The sequence below is a fragment of the Dermochelys coriacea genome, chromosome 18 (assembly GCF_009764565.3).
Source record: "Dermochelys coriacea isolate rDerCor1 chromosome 18, rDerCor1.pri.v4, whole genome shotgun sequence".
NCBI classification, from domain to species: domain Eukaryota; kingdom Metazoa; phylum Chordata; order Testudines; family Dermochelyidae; genus Dermochelys; species Dermochelys coriacea.
The window spans coordinates 7831471-7850083 of NC_050085.1; the positions used below are offsets into that span (position 1 = coordinate 7831471).

Sequence of the window (18613 nt, forward strand, 5' to 3'; positions counted from 1 at the left end):
GTGCCTCTTGGCTGCCATTGTGACCACGTGACGCCACGTCACCCACTCTCGTGATGTGAGGAAACAGCGTCCCCTCACAGCGGGGGCTGTTCCCCGTGTCACCAACCAGACCTCTAGAGGCCCCAGAAAAATGCTCTTTAATTGCCTCGTGAGCAATTAATTGCCCCGTGAGGGTGGGAAGAGCCTGTGGTCCAAACTCCTAAGGTTCAGAGCAGAATTTCAGGAGGGGTTTCAGTTTGCACCCTGCCCAGCAACAGATCCACGCAGCCTCCTGAGGGGCTTTGTGGGTCAGAGGGTTTGGATGGCCAAAATCTTCAGAGTGGGTTAATGCCACCCCGTGCTGTGCTGTTGATTCAAGGCTTCCTGATGCCTTACCCAGCTTCCCAGTGAGTAGGCACCCCAGCCCCTTTGGTTCAGTCTTCTTGGGATGCCCCAACTGCCCCCCTGACTTTGGAGTGATTTGGGATGTGGCCCCTTTTAGGCTGTGACTTATCATGTTCTGACAGCATCCTGACTGGCTCCGGCAGGTTCCCGGCCACTCACAAAACCGTTCCCCTCTCTCTTCCTCTCAGTCACTTTTTAGGACGGGGCAGGTGGGAGCGAGAGCGAGAGAGAGGAAATGGAGTTAAAGGAGAGAGAGTGACAGAGAGAGATGAGAAATATTGAAGGAGAAAACACACAGTCCCCTTTTTGCCCCCCTCCCTGCCCAAATCCGATCTCTGCTATAATGAATGCGCCTTCATGTCCAATCCTGTCTGCGAATCCTTCCAGAAAGCACTGAGGTGCTTCAAAACGAGGCAGCGGGCCCTTGTAGAGCATCGAGGGCTCAGTCTGAGCCTGGAGGGGCTCACTGTGGCCAATTCCACCTAATCCTGTTGATTAATTTAACTCCAAGGCTAAGAGGCTCCCAGAAGTAATGGAGGGAAAGGGCGGAGGAAGGGGCTGGGGAGAGAGAGAAGTATGCCCCTTAATTATTGAGGGTTTTTCTTCTTCCTCCCTCACCCCCACATCCCCATTCCACTCCCCTCCCTTTCAAACTCCTGCAAACTCGCTCTGCTCAGCTCCTCCTAATTACACACCCCACCTCAGCCGGTGTCCGTTACCCAGAAATGCGCATTTGCTGGCCATAATTTACACATTTTCTCATGCTAGACTTGATTGTAAAACCAGCTCCCCCTCCCCTCCAGCTCTCTCCTGTCTTTCACACCCCCTCCCTGCAGCACCAACACACCTGCGTGTATTGCTTTGACCACATACCCTTCATCCAGGAGGAGCCATCTTGTTTCATCCCACGCATCCTCTGTTCAAACATGGGCTTGAAGTGGATCATGCAAATCTCCAGTTAGCCTCTCCTCACCTTTTCTTCATTCTCTTGGCAGTGGGAGGATGTGATGATGTCAGGCTGTTCCTGGGATTTTGTTCAAGGTGAAAGTTGATGCTACAGCAAAGGGCTGGACCATGAGCCCAGAGCTGAATGTCCCCCAGCTTTGGAACAGTTTGGATCTAGTTCAAGTTTTGCAGCTTGGGATCATCTCTACTCGCTGCTAGGCTAGGGTTTACTGAGCCAGATTCTTTGCTTCCGCAAATCGGCATAGCTCCATTGATTTCAATGGGTCTGAACTGATTTAAACCAGCTGAGAATCTGGCCCATTGACGTCAGTGGAGTGACACTGATTGATGCCAGCTGAGGTTCCGGACCATTACTATCTTTATCAATTATTTTGTATTACAGTCGTGCTCACCAGCTTCAACTGAGAGCTGAGTCCTATTGTGTTAGGCGCTGTACACAAACATAGTCCGAGCCAGCCAGACCTTCCTCCAAAGGGCTAAGAATCTAAATAATGGGGGAAACTTAAGAAGTATTGCAAGCCTTGTCAATTTTCAAGTTGACAAACTTTCTCTTGTGCTGTAAATCCACATTTGTTGCTTGTTTCCAAGGGTGATTCAATTAAAGAAAAGAAAAATATTTTTCTAGCTACAGGGCAGCTGCATTGCGTGTTGGAGATAGATTCACCCCTCAAAAACTAGGCTGGAACCAGTGTGTGTCCTGTATCTAGAATATACTGTAGAGGGTCTGATTTTTCATCTCCCTTATCTGTGCCATTTTCCCCATATTTTTTTCTCCCTTCTTCTCTTTTTCTTCTTTCCCTTTCACAGGCAGTCCCCAGACATCCTTGAGGGATTGAAGGCGAGCGAGCTAATCTTTCCCTGTCCCTCATTACAAGGGGTGATGGGTGACCCATGCAAAAGGTGCTGTCTGGTTTTTCCACTGCCTTGCGTTTAGGGTGGTCAATTACACTTGCGTAGAGGGGGCGTAAAATGCTCCCCAGCTGCAATGATTGTTACTGTTGTTTGCATTGCAATCGCCCGTAGAAGCCCTAGCCCCGTTGCACTCGGTGCTGTACAGACATATAACAAAGAGATGCTCCTACCCCAAAAAGTTTACAGTCGAAGTGGGATTCACCACCCTCTCACACCAGTGGTGACATTATACACCCACTTCACACACCTTTCCTCAGGTGCATGTGATGATACATGGTGTAGGGGGGAAGGATCAGGCTCATGGACTTTATATTTTGGAGGCCTTGTCTACATGCAAAAGTTGTACCCCTTTAACTAGACTGGTAGTGTTAAAGCAATATAAAAGCCCTAGTGTAGGTGCAATTAGACCTGTGTAACAGTGCTTATACACTATGGCTTATTCCTATAAGGGAAGGGGGTAAATTAGACCAGTATAAGACATCTTTATCACAGCGTAACTGTATCTACACTAGGAATTGTACTAGTATAAATATTATGGTTTAAAAAAAACAGCTGTAATTGGCATAGTAATACCGATGCAAAATCTGGGGCCCTAATCAAACAATGCTTCTCAAAACTATCCAGTATCTCAGGTTCCACATCCTTGGAGGTTTTTAAGAACAGGTTGGACAAACCCCTATCAGGGAGGGTCTAGTATACTTGGGTCCTGCCTCAGCCCAGGGAGATGGCTTAGATGACCTCTGGAGGTCCCTTCTAGCCCTACATTTCTGTGATAATCAGGCTGGGTATTTTGCCTGATTTCTTTTTCCAGCCAGGATCGAAATACCTCCAGAACAGCCTGTCTCATACTATTTTGCTGTTTCTGATGCCTATCCTGGCTGGAGCCCAGTTGTTCAGAGCCATCCAGAGAAGAACAGTAATAAACAGGGGAGGCAGGAAAGGCATCTAAACATTTTCAAACTGGGGAAAAGAGTTGGTTCAAGTTTTGGATGAAGGCTCCTGGTGGTTCGGGAGGAGGCCATCATTTTTGTGTTATACGCACAGGGTGGTTATTCCTGTGGCTTTCTTAATCTTTTTGTTCGTGAACTTTGCTGAGAATAATAGCCGTGAGGTCCCCCCGCCCCAGGAGCCCCCTGACTAGGAAAAGACCTGTTAGAGTATTGAGTCTATCTTTATGTAGTTAAGGGAGATCATCCCCTTGATTGTAGAGGATGCATTGGCTAATCAGCTGATACTACACTCAATCTTAGCCAGAAGGCTGCCCGCATTATTTAATAAATCTGTGCCTGACAGTGGCAGCTGCATCCTGCTGAGACCAGCTGGTTTCAGACATGCCCTGGGATTTATCTTGCTCCCTGGCCTGTTCCGTATGGTCTTGCGGTGAAAGCACAGGACGTGGCAACAGGAGTTTTGAGTTGTATTCTCAGCTCTGCTGCGTGACCACAGGCAAGTCCCTTCCACTCTCCATGCCCCGTTTGTCATTTAAAGCATTCTGGAAAATGATCAGACAGGGAGTGCTATGGAAGGTCAGTGTATCACTGCAGGTTGAAGTGAGCTGTAGCTCACGAAAGCTTATGCTCAAATAAATTTGTTAGTCTCTAAGGTGCCACAAGTACTCCTTTTCTTTTTTGTATCACTGCAGTCACTTTATAACGATGGCTTTGGCACTCTCCCATCTGGCACTGCAGCCAGGTAGATGGCCAGCAAGTCCCAAGAGTATGATGAGTTGGATGTCATGACTACTGGCTATTCCCTGCCAGGCTCCTTGTAAGGGATTTTTAACCTGACAATTCGCAGATGTTTAAAGAAGTTTGACTCCTTCCCATTACAGACCACCGTGGAAAATATGCACAAGAGGCTAGTTGGGGAGGCAAACGGGGGGGAGGGGAGTTGAAGCTAATCTGAGTTTTGGGAGGCTCTCTTGTTCTACTTCCCCTTCTCCTACACCAGTGGGGGTAATATTTTCGGTTGCAGCAGGGCTGTATGAATTAGTAGCAAGTATTCTGGAAGTAACACCAGATAGCCAGAAGAGTGGGATGCATTATCCGTAGGTATTGTAACACTACCTCCAGGTATATAAAACACCTGGATGCTGGATGTTTTGTTCATAGATAGTCTAGCACGACCACCAGGTAGCCAAGTGAGCAAGCTCCATTGTCTATAGATATTCTAGCACCACTCCCAGATAGACAGGTGAACTGGGTGAAAATATTATTATTTATTATTAAGGTCACATTTATATTGTGATATGTCCAGATCAGGGGTTTCATTGCACTAGGCACTGTACAATAATATAGTAAATTACAATCCTTGGTCCGAAGCACTTAACAGTCTGAAAAACAAAAAGTACCATGTGGATGAGACAAAAAAAGGGGTCAAGTTTAAGGGGTAAGGGAGGCAGGGGAACAGAAATAATCGGATCTGTGTAATTCTTAAGGTCAGGATCAGTGATCACAGTAATCACAAAGCCAACAGGGATTCTGGAAGTCCTCTCAGGTGGTTAGGTTGCCTGCGTGTTTTCTAATGGCCAACAAGTCCATCCCACCCCTACAACACAGTAAATCTGAAACTCCATATAATTACTGCACAATGAAAAGAGCAGCACTAAGTAGCTGTTCCTTATGCAACAGCCTGAGCATTGCTGCTGTGTGTGTGTGTGTGTGTGTGTGTGTGTGTGTGTGTGTGTGTATTTGTCTATACAACAACACGTTGTGGTGCAGAGTGAAATAACGTTCAATCTGATTAATTTGCTTTCACAACTGTCTGTGGTGTATTGAGGACTCTGTTGTAATTGCAAGCTATCACTTTAAGAGCGGGGTGTGGGGGAGCTTCCTTGTCCTGCTTCCAGGCTCTTAGGAAAGTATGCGAGCAGAGTAAGTCTGGAAGGAGCCAGTTTAAAGCAAAGTGGGGTGAACTGTGCCTTGTTGCCTTAGTGAGCAGCCTGCTTTGTCTCTCTCTATTTTGGGTTACTGTGCATTGTTCTGGAGTCTAGGAACAAAAATAGTGTTCCTATGCAGCCTTCCAGCAGGAGTGTATTATATTTTTTATCTAACTTCTCTGTTTATAAGCTGTGGACAAAACACTCTCATGTGTCATCTCATTACCAGGAACAGCCTTCATTTAGACCCAAACTTACCTCTGTCCCAACTTTTATTATTGCAAATTATTTCCATGAAGAATGTCAACTAATGAAACTGACGGTTGCTTGTGAAATATACAATTATATTTATGTGAATGAAATTAATAATATATTATTGGATTCCGGATGTGCTTGCGCACAGTCTGGTTCTCCAAAGCTCAGATGTGCCTGTGCCCGGCTAGAATTGTCCAGGGCCCAAATGTGCATGTTGCACCATTTAAGAATCTAGAGATTTTCTTGAAAATGCAAGAACCAATGAAGCTGATCATGTACCAGATTTGTGCTACAGTCAGGATTCTAAAGGCCTCCTAAAAATATTGGCCTGATGCTGGTCTCACTGAGGTCAACAGCAGAACTGTTATTGATTTCATTGGAACCATGATTTGGCCCACTGGGACTAACACGCGAGATATCGAAAATATGAGGACACTATATATTGTACTGCAGAAAGGGATCTGTGGATCACAAGCTAACTATGAGTCAACAGTGTAACACTGTTGCAAAAAAAGCAAACATAATTTTGGGATGTACAAGCAGGAGTTGCAATCAAGACACAAGAAGTAATTCTTCTGCTCTACTCCATGCTGATATGGCCTCAACTGAAGGCCCAACAGTTCTGGATGCCACGTTTCAGGAAGAGGTGGACAAATTAGAGAAAGTCAAGGAGAGCAACAAAAATGATTAAAGATCTAGAAAACATGACCTATGAGGGAAGATTAAAAAATTGGGTTTGTTTAGTCTGGGGAAGAGAAGACTGAGGGGGGACATGAGAACAGTTTTCAAGCACATAAAAGGTTGTTACAAGGAGGAGGGAGAAAAATTGTTCTTGTTAACTTCTGGGGATAGGACAAGAAGCAACGGGCATAAATTGCAGCAAGGGCGGTTTAGGTTGGACATTAGGAAAAACTTCCTATCTGTCAGGGCTGTTAAGCACCGGAATAAATTGCCTAGGGAGGTTGTGGAATCTCCATCATTGGAGGTTTTTAAGAGCAGGTTAGACAAACACCTGCCAGGGATGGTCTAGATAATATTTAGTCCTGCCTCAGTGCAGGGGACTGGACTAGATGGTCTCTCGAGGTCCCTTCGAGTCCTACGGTGCTGATTCTATTGGTATCCCACAGGTGGAAATAGAGGCTGGGTTACAAGCAGTGGAAGCCCCTGGCACGGTGATTCCCACAGCTCTGAGAACATGCAGCCACTACAGCAAAAGCAGAGCCCAAGGAATGGCTGGTTAACTCAAACGGACGTGGCCCATTGTGCCTGCATCTAACAGCTCAATTCAGACACACTAAGTCCTCCTCACATAGAACCAAGAAAGGAAAGCATCCTGCCCTGCAGCACACTGGATCCAATGGCATGTTTGACCTGCTCGTTATAAATAATTGGCCCCCATTGGGACATTTGCCTCATGCTCCACAGGCTGTCCGCATTGTTCAGCAGCTGTTGAGAACACCACAGCTGGGATTCCCAGTCCTGGAAGCAAAAAAAAGGAGGTTTTGGTGGAAAGTTCTGATCACCACAAAAGAGCACAGTGGAGAAAAAGGGGCCAGATTCATCCCTGGGGCAGCTCCATTGACTTTATCTGGATTATTCCAAGGATGGATTTGGCCCTGCATATGTTACTCATGCATTTAATCATAGCTGATAATGGTTTGGCCTAATAGGAGCATATTGGGGCTGTGAACTATGCACTTAAACAGATTATGGTCCTGATTCTGCTCTCAGCTACACCAGTGTAAATGGGAAGTAATGCCATTGAAGTCAGTGAAGTTATACTGGGGTATGGGTGATCAGAATCAGGTCCCCTGTAGTTAATCAATGTGCATTTAAGTACAATCTATTGTATTAATGAGAGACTGAGAAAGAGAAACAAACAGATTTCTTGTTTCGTTGACGAGATCTAAGGCTTTATATATCATGTTCTCCAGTCTGCCTCCATACTGATCTAGGGCATATACCACGAGAGTTGGGGTTGACTCTCACCTTCCCACACAGAGACATGGGGTACAGGTGAAGATTAAGCATTTTGTGCATCGGTATCTGCACCACAGGTGCCACTTAATCTGCGGCAGGGTCACACAGTATCTGTTGAGACACCGGTTTTGCAATGTGAGAGGCCTTGAGGGAGCACTAAAAAGTGATGCAGTCTAGCACCTTTCTCCCAACCCTCCCAGTAAGGTTCACTGGGCCTCGTTTTTACACTAGTGTAACTCTGTGGACATCAGTTGAGGATTTGCACTTGAGACCAGAATCAGGCCCACTAACTCTGGGGCAAACTCTTTTAGTCCAGGTATGGTCTATTTGGTTTTGTTGTTTAATGGTACGTCCCATACACAGCAAAGACTTTATACTGGCAGCAGGTCCAGGTTAATACAACACAAACAAATGCTGAAGCATGATTCTTTCTTTCTTTCTTTCCCTCCCTCCCTCCCTCCCAGATAAAAGACTGTAGCAGGTGGGGTATCAGACTTAATAATGAAGACAGAGTAGTTAGAGTGAGAGCCAGGACTGTAGTCAAAACATGTGCAAACAACAGAAACTTGTTTGCTTTCCCCCTCCAAGAGCCGAGGACCTTTTCTGTGAGTTGTGACTCCCTTTAACCTTGTACCATGCTGACAGGAGATGCACTTACTGACTTAACAGGGGACTTTTCCCTGTGAGCTGTTTTGAAACTAGTGGGAGTTCTTTAAACTCCTAGCATTTCCCTTAAGGTGCTCTTAGCCAGTAAAAAATGCTACTTTATGGACTCATTATCATTCCCCCAAAGCAGGGCCCAGGGGTGTCCTATTCACTGAAATCAGGGGGCCAAATGCTACTGTTGAGGATGCGAAGTTTCTCTGTCTCTTGTGAATTTGGTCCTGGTACATATGCTGGATTACCAATTCTGGAGAACAAAACCCTCCCTTTATCCACAGGACAGGTGGAGCCAGGGCAGCAGCCGTGAAATCTTCCTATGTACTGTGTCCAGCATAGGTGCATCATGCCCACCAGAAGGGACCACCCCTAGGGTTGACAGGGGAATTCACTCAGCTCATGGTCTTTTTGCAGAGATGGCCAACAATGAGCATTGGCTGTGGCGGGTTTTGGGGAAAATGGATGCTTGTTCACAAGCAACTAAACCGAGACCCCTAAACTCCTGTCACAAAGGGGCATCAAACTGCCACCAGCTGACCCAGGCTAAGGGGCAGTTTAACTGAAATGTAGACTGTTTGGATTCAGGCTGCAACCTGAGCTCTGGGACTATCCACCTTGCAGGGTCCTAGAGCCCAAGCTAGTGGTGCTAGGTCCTCTGCCCTCCACTTAAAGCTCCTACCCAGCTCTGGGCATCTATAGAGAATGTACTTTCACTCAGCTTCTGATGAGAGATGCTGTTTCCATCAGCATCAAGCCAGCAGCCCTGTGTCCTCTGGGCAGGCCAGAAGTAGAAACTCTTTTCATGCCCCATGAGAGTTTTTGAGGTTTCACGTTTGTTTCCATGTCCCAAATCAGGACAAAGGATTCATAAATGTTCACGTACTGATCATCTGAAAAATATTATAATAATCAAACTGGGTCAATTGACATGTTTGGATCATTTCTAGGTGTTTCCTTTCAATTTTGACCTTTTTTATGTTGAACCTTTTTATAAAAAATAGAAATCAACATTTCAAAATGAAAAATAGTTCCCAACTGAAAAATGAAATGTTTTGGTTCAAAAATATCAAAATGGGACATTTCTACCATTTGGAAACTTTTCTTTTTTTTCTAACAATTTTCGAATCAGGAGATTTATCAGAGCTGATCCTTTCCCACAGTTTCAGTTTCGACAAATCAGCATTTTTCTGACAAAAATGCTTTATAGAATATCCCCGACCAGCTCTACCCAGAAGTAGAAGTTGGCTTGGTGGACACCATCACTGTAGAATTGCTCTAATTCTGGTTGTGGGGGTGGCTGGGAGGTGTTAGTAGGCTATTATCTACAGGAGGTCAGACTCGATGATCTGGTGGTCTATTCAGGCCTTAAACTCTATGACCGTATTGGATTCTTTCTCCCTTTCTGTAGCTGTTTAATTCTTGTTTCTGCACCTGCTTCTCCTTTGACTTTTCTGCCATTTAAGCCTCAATCCTTCTTTTCTTTCCCTCGCCAGGTAACAGGCTGGATGAAGGCTCAGATGTTGAGTCTGAACCGGACCTACCCTTGAAACGAAAGCAGCGCCGTAGCCGGACCACCTTCACAGCCGAGCAGCTGGAGGAGCTGGAGAAGGCCTTTGAGAGAACCCACTATCCAGATATCTACACACGAGAGGAACTAGCCCAGAGGACCAAACTCACAGAGGCCCGAGTACAGGTAAGGACAAGAGTCAGGACATGTCTGAGTCCCCAGATAACACAGCAGCCAAGGGACTCTCTAGGTCCATTGACCTAGGAGAAGGGGGCCCTATCATTTATCCATGATGAGGAGGGACTGAAAGTTGGAAGATGACACGGAGGATGTTCCATTTCTGTGACTTGGGTCTGAGATGCAAAGTTTGGATCCAGATCCAAAGTTTCCCCATAGCCCAAGGATGTTCCCATCTGGGATTTGAGTTTGGCCCATGACAGCTGCAAAATTTCAATCCAGATTGGGATCGTGATCCAAACTTTCCCAAAGCTGATGGGGTGTTTAGTTCTATGCTTAGTGCCTTGAGTGGGGAAGGGGCTGTATACCATTTACCTAGGAGTGTCCGGGGTCATTTCTACCATTTACCATGCCTCAGCCTCCCCTCTCCCCGCCCAAGGCTTTGGATCATATTTTGCAAAGTCTGCAAATTCTGCGTGTGAATTTTTTTTCTTTTTTCAAATCTCCTGAGAATTCGCAATGGGGGGAGGGAGCAAAGGGGAGAGGAGGAGGAAGGGAGAGAGCTATGACATCGACACAATTAATAGCCCTTGTGGGAACACCGCACGTAGGCCCTTATGTCTTCCAGATAAAGGCTGGGTCAGCAGTGTGTGCAAACATGCAGAGGGATAAGAAGTGTGAACAGATCGGTGGGTATAATAGAGTCCCCCGGGGAAAGGGAAGGGGGGGGCTGAGGATTGTGCTGGGTTAAAGAAGTGAAATGGAGACACCCAACAGCCAGTGTGGGCAGCGCTATTAGGTTTCAGGCTCAGCGTCGGGGGCTCTGTGTGTCGAGGCCAGAGTTGAATTGCAGAGGCAGGAGGGAGGGAACAAGCAACCCCGTCTCATGACAGGGAAATAGTTCTTCCGTTAAATGACCTTCTGGAAGCAAAACAAGCATTTTTCTGTCTGAGATTCTCCTCAGAATAAGAACAGGCCCTGTGCTAATCACCCCCAGGCCAGCCCGGCCATAGGGCTGCATCCTCCTAAAACCAGGCCTCACACCTCTCGGACATGCACTCGGTTCATGGTCTTGCCCCTGCCATCAAAAGAGATGAAGAGCCGGCAATTCCACAGCTCCCAGCGTTTCGTGTGTGTCTTTTCAGCTCCCACTGGCTTTTCCTGCGGGCTCAGATTCACAGCACGTGGGTGTAGCAAAGGCTCAACGACTGCAGTGTGTCTCCTTGAGCCACCCAGGATCTCTCTGGGCCTCAGTTTCTCCATCTGTATAGTGGAGATGATGATATTGGCCTCCTTTGTAAAACGCTTTGAGATCGACTGATGAAAAGCTCTATATAAGAGCGAGGGATTATTATTATTTTCCTGGGGAGGGAAGATCTGACCCATTGTACCTTGAGACAGAAGAAAGACCCTGTGCCAGAGTGAAACCTTCTCCCCATGAACATAGGCTGTATTTCCCCAGCAGAGGAGATGTAGAGGACATTAGACCGATAGGGAGCTGTGGCACATGACTTATGAGGAGAGGCTGAGGGAACTGGGCTTACTTGATCTGCAGAAGAGAAGAGTGAGGGGGAATTTGATAGCAGCCTTCAACTACCTGAAGGGGGGGTTCCAAAGAGGATGGAGCTCGGCTGTTCTCAGCGGTGGTAGATGACAGAACAAAGAGCAATGGTCTCAAGTTGCAGTGGTGGAGGGCTAGGTTGGATATTAGGGAACACTATTTCACTAGGAGCATGGTGAAGCACTGGAATGGGTTCCCTAGGGAGGTGGTGGAATCTCCATCCTTAGAGTTTTTTAAGGCCTGGCTTGACAAAGCCCTGGCTGGGATGATTTAGTTGGGGTTGGCCCTGCTTTGAGCAGGGGGTTGGACTTGATGACCTCCTGAGATCTCTTCCAGCCCTAATCTTCTATGATTCTATGATTCTAGACTTGACCTTAGTTAAGAAGGTCTTCCTGAGATTTTAGCAATAATAATGCCATTTATGCATGATGAGCCCAATCCAACTCCCACTGAAACCCAAGGAAAACTCCCCTTGCCTGCAGTGAGCATTGGAACAGGCCGTGTTCTACTCCAAGAGTTTATCCTTCTCTTTGCATTACACTGGGTTGCTCATCCTCTTGGTTTACAGCACATTGGTGGTGAAAGCCAGTCTACGGTAACTGGTTGAGAGCAGAAACACAGCAGCTACATCACCTAAATGCTGCTTTATTTCCTTCTGGGCAAGGCCAGCAAAATCACCCTGCTGGGATCCCAGTTTGTGCAATGTCTGAGCGCTCTTCTTCAGGACCAGAAGCACAGGGCTTCCTGTCCTTGAATCTCCATGATAGCCACTAGCCAGCAAGAAGGCATCTTCACGAAAGCAGGAGCAGAGAAGGGGTCATCTTTGCATCCCGAGACCTTCTGACCTCTTGAAAATTCTCCTACCTGCTCCTGAAGCAAGCCCTGCTCCACCCAGCTTGGGAGCAGGCTGTATGGATGGCAGGGGCTTGTGCTGGAGATAAAATACCAAGGGGGGTTGCATGCTCCTGTCCTGATTTACTTTGGCTGATGTGGACATGGGAAGACCCTAGTAGAGAAACAAGGAGAAGTAAGAAGGTGCCAGTGGGCCAAACTAACCCAGAGAATGGTGCTCGGAGGGAGAATTCTACTGGGGCAAAGACCCCTATGCACGTTTTTACGGTGAAAAATATATCCAAATTCAGTGTACTGTGGTGCCAGTCGCGGGAGCGGAGGGAAAGCCCAAGAAATGCCAGAGAACTCAGATTCCTCCCCACAGCCCCTGCCAAGTCTTCTAATCCAGGCACCCACGCAGCTGGAAGGGCTGCGCTGTGAACCCGGGGCAGGTTCCTTCCTTCCGAGGAGTTCCGACCTCGGAGCGACAAGGGGGTGGAGGAAAGCAAACCCCACCAAATAAATAAATAAATAGCCCCCTTCCCTCGGCTCAAGCTGTGATCTCCGAATCCCTCTCCTGGCTCCCAGGCAGCTTGTGGGGAAGGCTTCTGCCAGAGTTCTAGGAGCAGCTGTTCTCTGAGGCACATTCCTGATGGCTTTTTCATTCCGACATCCTGGCAGGCTCGGCTTCTTCCCACCGCTTTTAAGCCTGCCGCCCCTTGTAAAATTTTCTGGATATCAGAGCGGATCTTTCACTGGCTCTCAGGAGCCACAAACATCAGTCAATCAAGTTCTTGTGGAAAACACACACACAACAGGAAGAGACCCACAACCCTTTTCCCCTCTCTTCGCAGAGTCTGCGGCCAGAGTGGATGTTTATTAACAGTAGTTATAGCAATATTACAATAATGGCTAGAGGCCCCAGCCAAGATTGGGATCTCATTGTGCTAGAAGCTGTACACAGATAGACAGACACACACTCCATGCCCCAAGGAGCTTACAACGCAAAACAGACAAAGGGTGGGAGGAAAACAGAGGTACCGAGAAGTGAAGTGCCTCAGGTCACACAGCCTCCAAGATCTCCTGAGTCCCATCTAGTGCCTTATCCATGGGTCCCACTGCCTCCCAGAGCAGCTAGTCTGACCTCCTGCATGACAGAGGCTGTGGAATTTCACCCAATCATTCTGGCATCAAGCACAATAACTTGTGGTGGAGCTACAACATGTCCTTTGGAGATGTTTACTATTATTATTTGTTTCAGAGTAGCAGCCGTGTTAATCTGTATTCGCAAAAAGAAAAGGAGTACTTGTGGAACCTTACAGACTAACAAATTTATTAGAGCATAAGCTTTCGTGAGCTACAGCTCACTTCAACGGATGCATTTGGTGGAAAAATGCATCCAATGAAGTGAGCTGTAGCTCACGAAAGCTTATGCTCTAATAAATTTGTTAGTCTCTAAGATGCCACAAGTACTCCTTTTCTTATTATTATTTGTATTACTGTAGCACCTAGGAGTCCCAGTCATTGCGCTAGGCACTGTACAAACACAGTCTCACAGAACAAACAGGGTCCCTCTGCCATCTCCCTTCCTCTTGCCTCTCACTCTTTCTCTCTCCACTGTTTGTTTTCACATATGTAATGCCTTTCCTAGGTGTACGCTGCCCTATCCCATTGAGTGTCTCTGATCCCTGAGCCCTTACCCACCCACTCCCCTCCACCTGAGAAGCCCCTTGATCTGTTAAAGTCACTGGCAAGGCTTTGGAACTTGGCGGGCCGTGCAGCTGCTAAGTGGAAGTTTGACACGTTGACAGCTAATAAAAATTTGCCAGCTGAAGAACAAGGGGAGGGGGAGGGAGAACCAGTTGTGGGCTCCTATTTCTCATCTGCTAAGAAGATCATGGAATAGTGAGTGATATTTTTGATAGGGCCATAGTTACCTCTGTGCAGTCAGGGTGCAGGGGTCCAGCATGCTGGCACCGACGGGGTCCAAGATACCATTTAGCGGGGTGTTAAGTCAATGGACAGGCTGCCACTGATGTCTGTGGGTCTTGCATCAGATTCTTAGAGCCTGAACCTATTGCCTGTGAAAGCAACAGCAAAACCCCCATTGACTTGAATGGGAACAGGACAGGGTCCTTGTATTCTACTCCAATTATACACTTGGGGGGTTCCTTTTTCTGGGTCACTCTCATTTCCTTTGCCCCCACTTCCACCCCAAACAACCAAACCACTGGAGTCAAGTGGCACCACGCCTGCCAAGTGTTTGCATTTAATCCCCAATCCAGTCAAGCTCCCCGTACCAAGGTGGGGTCATTGCAGTGCTGGTTGCTAATCAGGGTATGTCTGCGCTTCCAGATGGGGGTGTCATTCCCAGCTCAAGGAGACGTACCGTAGCTCTGATCCAGCCTCGTGCACTACCAACAGAGGGTAACTGCAGCAGCGTGAGCTGTGGGAGGGGCTAGCCACCCTGCGTACGGACCTGTCTGAGATGTAAGGCCCATACTCAGCATGGCTAGCCCTTCCTGCTGCTCACACTCTATGTTAGCACGCTAGCCCAATCAGAATTCATATCCTTGAGATGGGAATATGCCCTCAGCTTGAAGTGTAGACATACCCTTAGCCTCATGGCATAGAGGCCGGGCTGGGGCATCTGCGCTGCTGATCCCAATGGTAGCAGGAGGGCCTGAGCTGACACTGGATTAGAGCCAGGGAGGTCTTATAAAACCTAGATTAATGATGGTGAACTCTTTGCTTTGTTACGGTGCCTTGTTTTCAGTAGGCTTCCTGGGACCAAGGTTAAACTCAATATCTAGTTCTGTGGGCGCAGTTAATTACAGGCATCTAACTTCCTGGTTAGTGACCACCATCAGGTGTCCAGGCTTCTAGGGCCAGATCCTTAGCTGGTGTAAATCAACAGAGTAAATAGGTTCCTCATTCTGCCTCCAAGTCTCACTCCCCCTGCCCATGAAAACAAGAGGGGCTTTGGACTGTGCTGTGAATATCAGCAAAATCAAGCTACCGGGTGGGGGTCGGGGATTTCAAATCAAGATTCAAGGGCCTCCTCATGGAAAATGTCCACTAGCTTCTTCCTCTCATTTAAACTAGGGGGGTTTTAGGTCAGATACCTCTACTGATCTCAACTATAGACATGTAGCGTCGCAGAAGGGGACATCTCTCCGATAGGCAAGTCCCAGGTCACGTGAAACTCACTTGCAAGCTGCTGAATGTCTCCTTCTGAACTGAGCTTGTATAGTACCTTTCATTTCCAAGTGCTTCAGGAAGCTGGATAAACATTAGGAGCTTGACAGCACAGATGAAGAGACTGAGACCTGGAAAGGAGATGTGATTGGAGCTGGGTGGGAAATGCTTTTCCCATTCTGTAAAAATTTTTGAGATTTCGAATTTTTTTCTCATCCCAAATCGGGACAAAATGTCGACAACTCAAAAATTTTCATGAGCCAAAAAAATCTGAAAAAAACCCCCAAAACCTGGAGCAGGTTGATTGAAACATTGCATTTTGATCATTTCAAAATGATTCCTTTCAATTTCAACCTTTTTAGTTCATTTTATTTACCTCAATTGAACTTACATTTCAAAATGAAAACTTCCCAACCAGCTCTTGAAGTCACTTGCCCCAGGTGACACAGGAAGCAAATGGCAGAGCTCAGAAGTCTTGATTCTCCGTCTGGTGCCCAATCTCTTGGGATCATGGTTCCTCCCTGATCTAATGCTGTCTGCTGATCTATCTAGGAGCATTTCTAAAGAGCACATCACTGTGGTAGCTAAGTGCTGCTCTGGGTTTCTTAGTTGAATAACTGGAGGAAAAGACAGAGAAAAAAAGCTAAAATTCACCAGAAAGCACCAAAAAAAGCTAAAATTCACCAGAAAGCACCAAAAAAAGCTAAAATTCACCAGAAAGCACCAAGAAAGCAAATGGGGAATAAGTGGCCGCCGGCCTCGCAGCTGATTTGGAGCTTTGAGCAATGAAAACATTTTCAAAAGTAGGCAATGATGCACATGGCCCAGTGCAAACAACTGGGCTCCGTTTCTCCTTCCATCAAAATGAGTCAATGAATGATGTTCTGCATAATTCAGTAATGCAGGAACGCAGGGCAAGAGATTCAGGTGGTTCGAATCAGAATAGCTCCATTGATTGAAATGGCATCCATTGACTTCAATGAAGCTATACCAATTTCCAGCAGCTGAGTGTCTGGCCCATAGAATCCAGTCCCTTTCCTGTTCCAGCTATAGAAAGACTTCTAGTCTGGAGTCAAGTTCCCAGCAGGTAAAAGAGGATTCCAGCAGCCTGCAATGTGTCAAGGCCCTGGGGAGCCCAGTACTCTATCAGTCAGAAATCTCTGTGGTCAGTGGATTGTATGTCTCTATGTGGCAGTCTGTTATATGCGTGGTTGTTGGTCCCAGGATATTAGGGAGACAAGGTGGGTGAGGTCACATCTTTTATTGGACCAATTTCTGTTGGTGAGAAAAACCAGCTTTCGAGCTTACACAGAGCTCTTCTTCAGGTCTGGGAAACTAACTCAGAGTGTCACAACTAAATATAAGGTGGAGTTAGTTTCCCAGACCTGAAGAAGAGCTCTGTGTAAGTTCAAAAGCTCGTCTGTCTCACCAACAGAAGTTGGTCCAATAAAAGACATTACCACACCCAGTCTGTTAGTCTTGCAGTCTGGTAGTATTCATTATGAGGACCTTCTGCACTTGGAAGCGTCATGTGGAGATGGTCAATGTCTTCCCCAGATCTGAGCGTTAATCTGAGACATGTGAGGCTGCTTGAGTTTAATTCAGCGTGCCTGACTAGTTGATTCTAAAGCTCTTTGAGACTTTTCCAAATGGGCTCTGTTAATGCAATCCCTTCATTCTCAAAGGTCAGTGGAGACTGTTTTCTTTCTTCCACGGGGTTTGACTCTTTTGCATTTCTTGCACGGGGGGCTGCTATGAGGTTATGACACAACAGCTGCCCTGTATCTTTGGCAGCAGTCGGGGGAGACTGTGCTCAGGAACTGTGTGAGAGGCTATGCTCAGGATCAGGGACTCTTCCTGGCAGAGGCCGGGTTGGCGTGTTCATGCACTGTGGCACGCGGCCAGCTAAATGGCTCTCTCACACACGGGGGCACCCACACAGAGCAGCCCCTGGCACTATGGCAGCCATGTCAGCGGCATTTCCTGTATGTGCCCATGCACTGCGAGAGGCCCACAATGAAATAAATGCACAGACATGCCAGTCAACATTCAGCTCCTGGGAAAAGGTCGGGTGGGCGGGGGGGAGGTTAGAACACTCGCCCAGCCAAGTTTAAAGGAGCATTCCACTCTGAAAAGCCAGTAAGGACTGTTCTGAATTACTCATTCTATTGTAGCTGGTCATTCCCACCTCCCCAGACTGAGTTAGAAATCGAAATGGAGATGGGTCCAATAAAAGGAAAGCCCACAACTCCCTTGCCCCAAACCACACTCTCCAAATAAGCCCCACATCTGTCTAGTAGCCACTAGGTTGGATCTCAAATCTTCTGCTCTCCAAGGTCACCCAAACCATGGTGGCAGTTCTTCTCCACGTGGATTTGGCAAAGTTAAAGATCATCTATAAGAATTGCCAGGATGTCCCTCATCTCCTAGTACCCGAGGATGAGCTTAGAATTGCATGCATGCTTTCTGACATATACGTCAGAGTCCTTGTAATTGGCACAGCCCCAAATGGAAACAGAAAGGTGCTAGTTAAGGGATTGAGGCCGAGGGGAGGGGATTTTACTGGATAGAGTCTCTCCTACTTCATTAAGTGTATTAAACATTACAAAAAACATAGTGGGCCCTGTAAAAAGAGCCTCCCAGGGGTGTCGCCCCAGCTGGGCTGGGGCCCCTTGCCATGCCCAGTTTCCAGCATGGCGTTGGCCTAGAACAGGCCACCAGCAGGCCACCTCTTACTCCTGGTAGTGGCCCTGCCCTTGTGGGCAGGTTGACTTTGCTTCTGGGTGGGGGAAAAGCAAAAGTCCAGCTCTGCACAAACCAAGCCCCTCCTGAGGTCAGTAACAAGGCAAAAAAGATCCAATGCACCGCCTAACTTCAGGGATGCCTGGATGGCAGCTTTGTTGGAGTCCTTATGGCTGGGTAGCCGAGTCAGTCCCTCCCTAGCGGGGTTACCCCTGAGCTTTGCAGGACTCCTTGCAGAGCTGGGAGATTTCTGGTGTGAGGGCTCATCTTGCTAGTCCAGGAGCTACTCTAGTCATTCCTTTCATAGGACTTCCCCTTGTGTATTGCAGGTTCCTCCCGCATGATTGACAGGGCCAGTGCATATGGAGCCTCCAAGCCCCTTCCCTGTCAGTGCAGGATTTAAACACCCTGTCACATACCCTTCCCCTCAGAAACAACCCTGGGGAGTCATGTGCTTGTCAGTTGCAGTGTCCACGCTCCGAGGAAAGAAACCGGCATTTGCACGGGCCAGCTCTGTGGGACACCTGGGATCTGTATGGTTGTGGGGCTAGGTACCAACACA

The 18613-nt window shown here is 47.3% G+C and overlaps 1 protein-coding gene across 4 annotated transcripts in view; it reads left to right on the forward strand.

Moving 5' to 3' along the window:
* The window catches only part of PAX7 (paired box 7), a 153777-nt gene that overhangs the window by 58684 nt on the left and 76480 nt on the right, over positions 1-18613 (forward strand). For all 4 annotated transcript variants that reach the window (XM_038377128.2, XM_038377125.2, XM_038377127.2 and 1 more), the window contains exon 5: positions 9529-9728. In XM_038377128.2, the coding sequence (XP_038233056.1) occupies positions 9529-9728 (200 nt within the window). The remainder of the gene's footprint in view (positions 1-9528; positions 9729-18613) is intronic.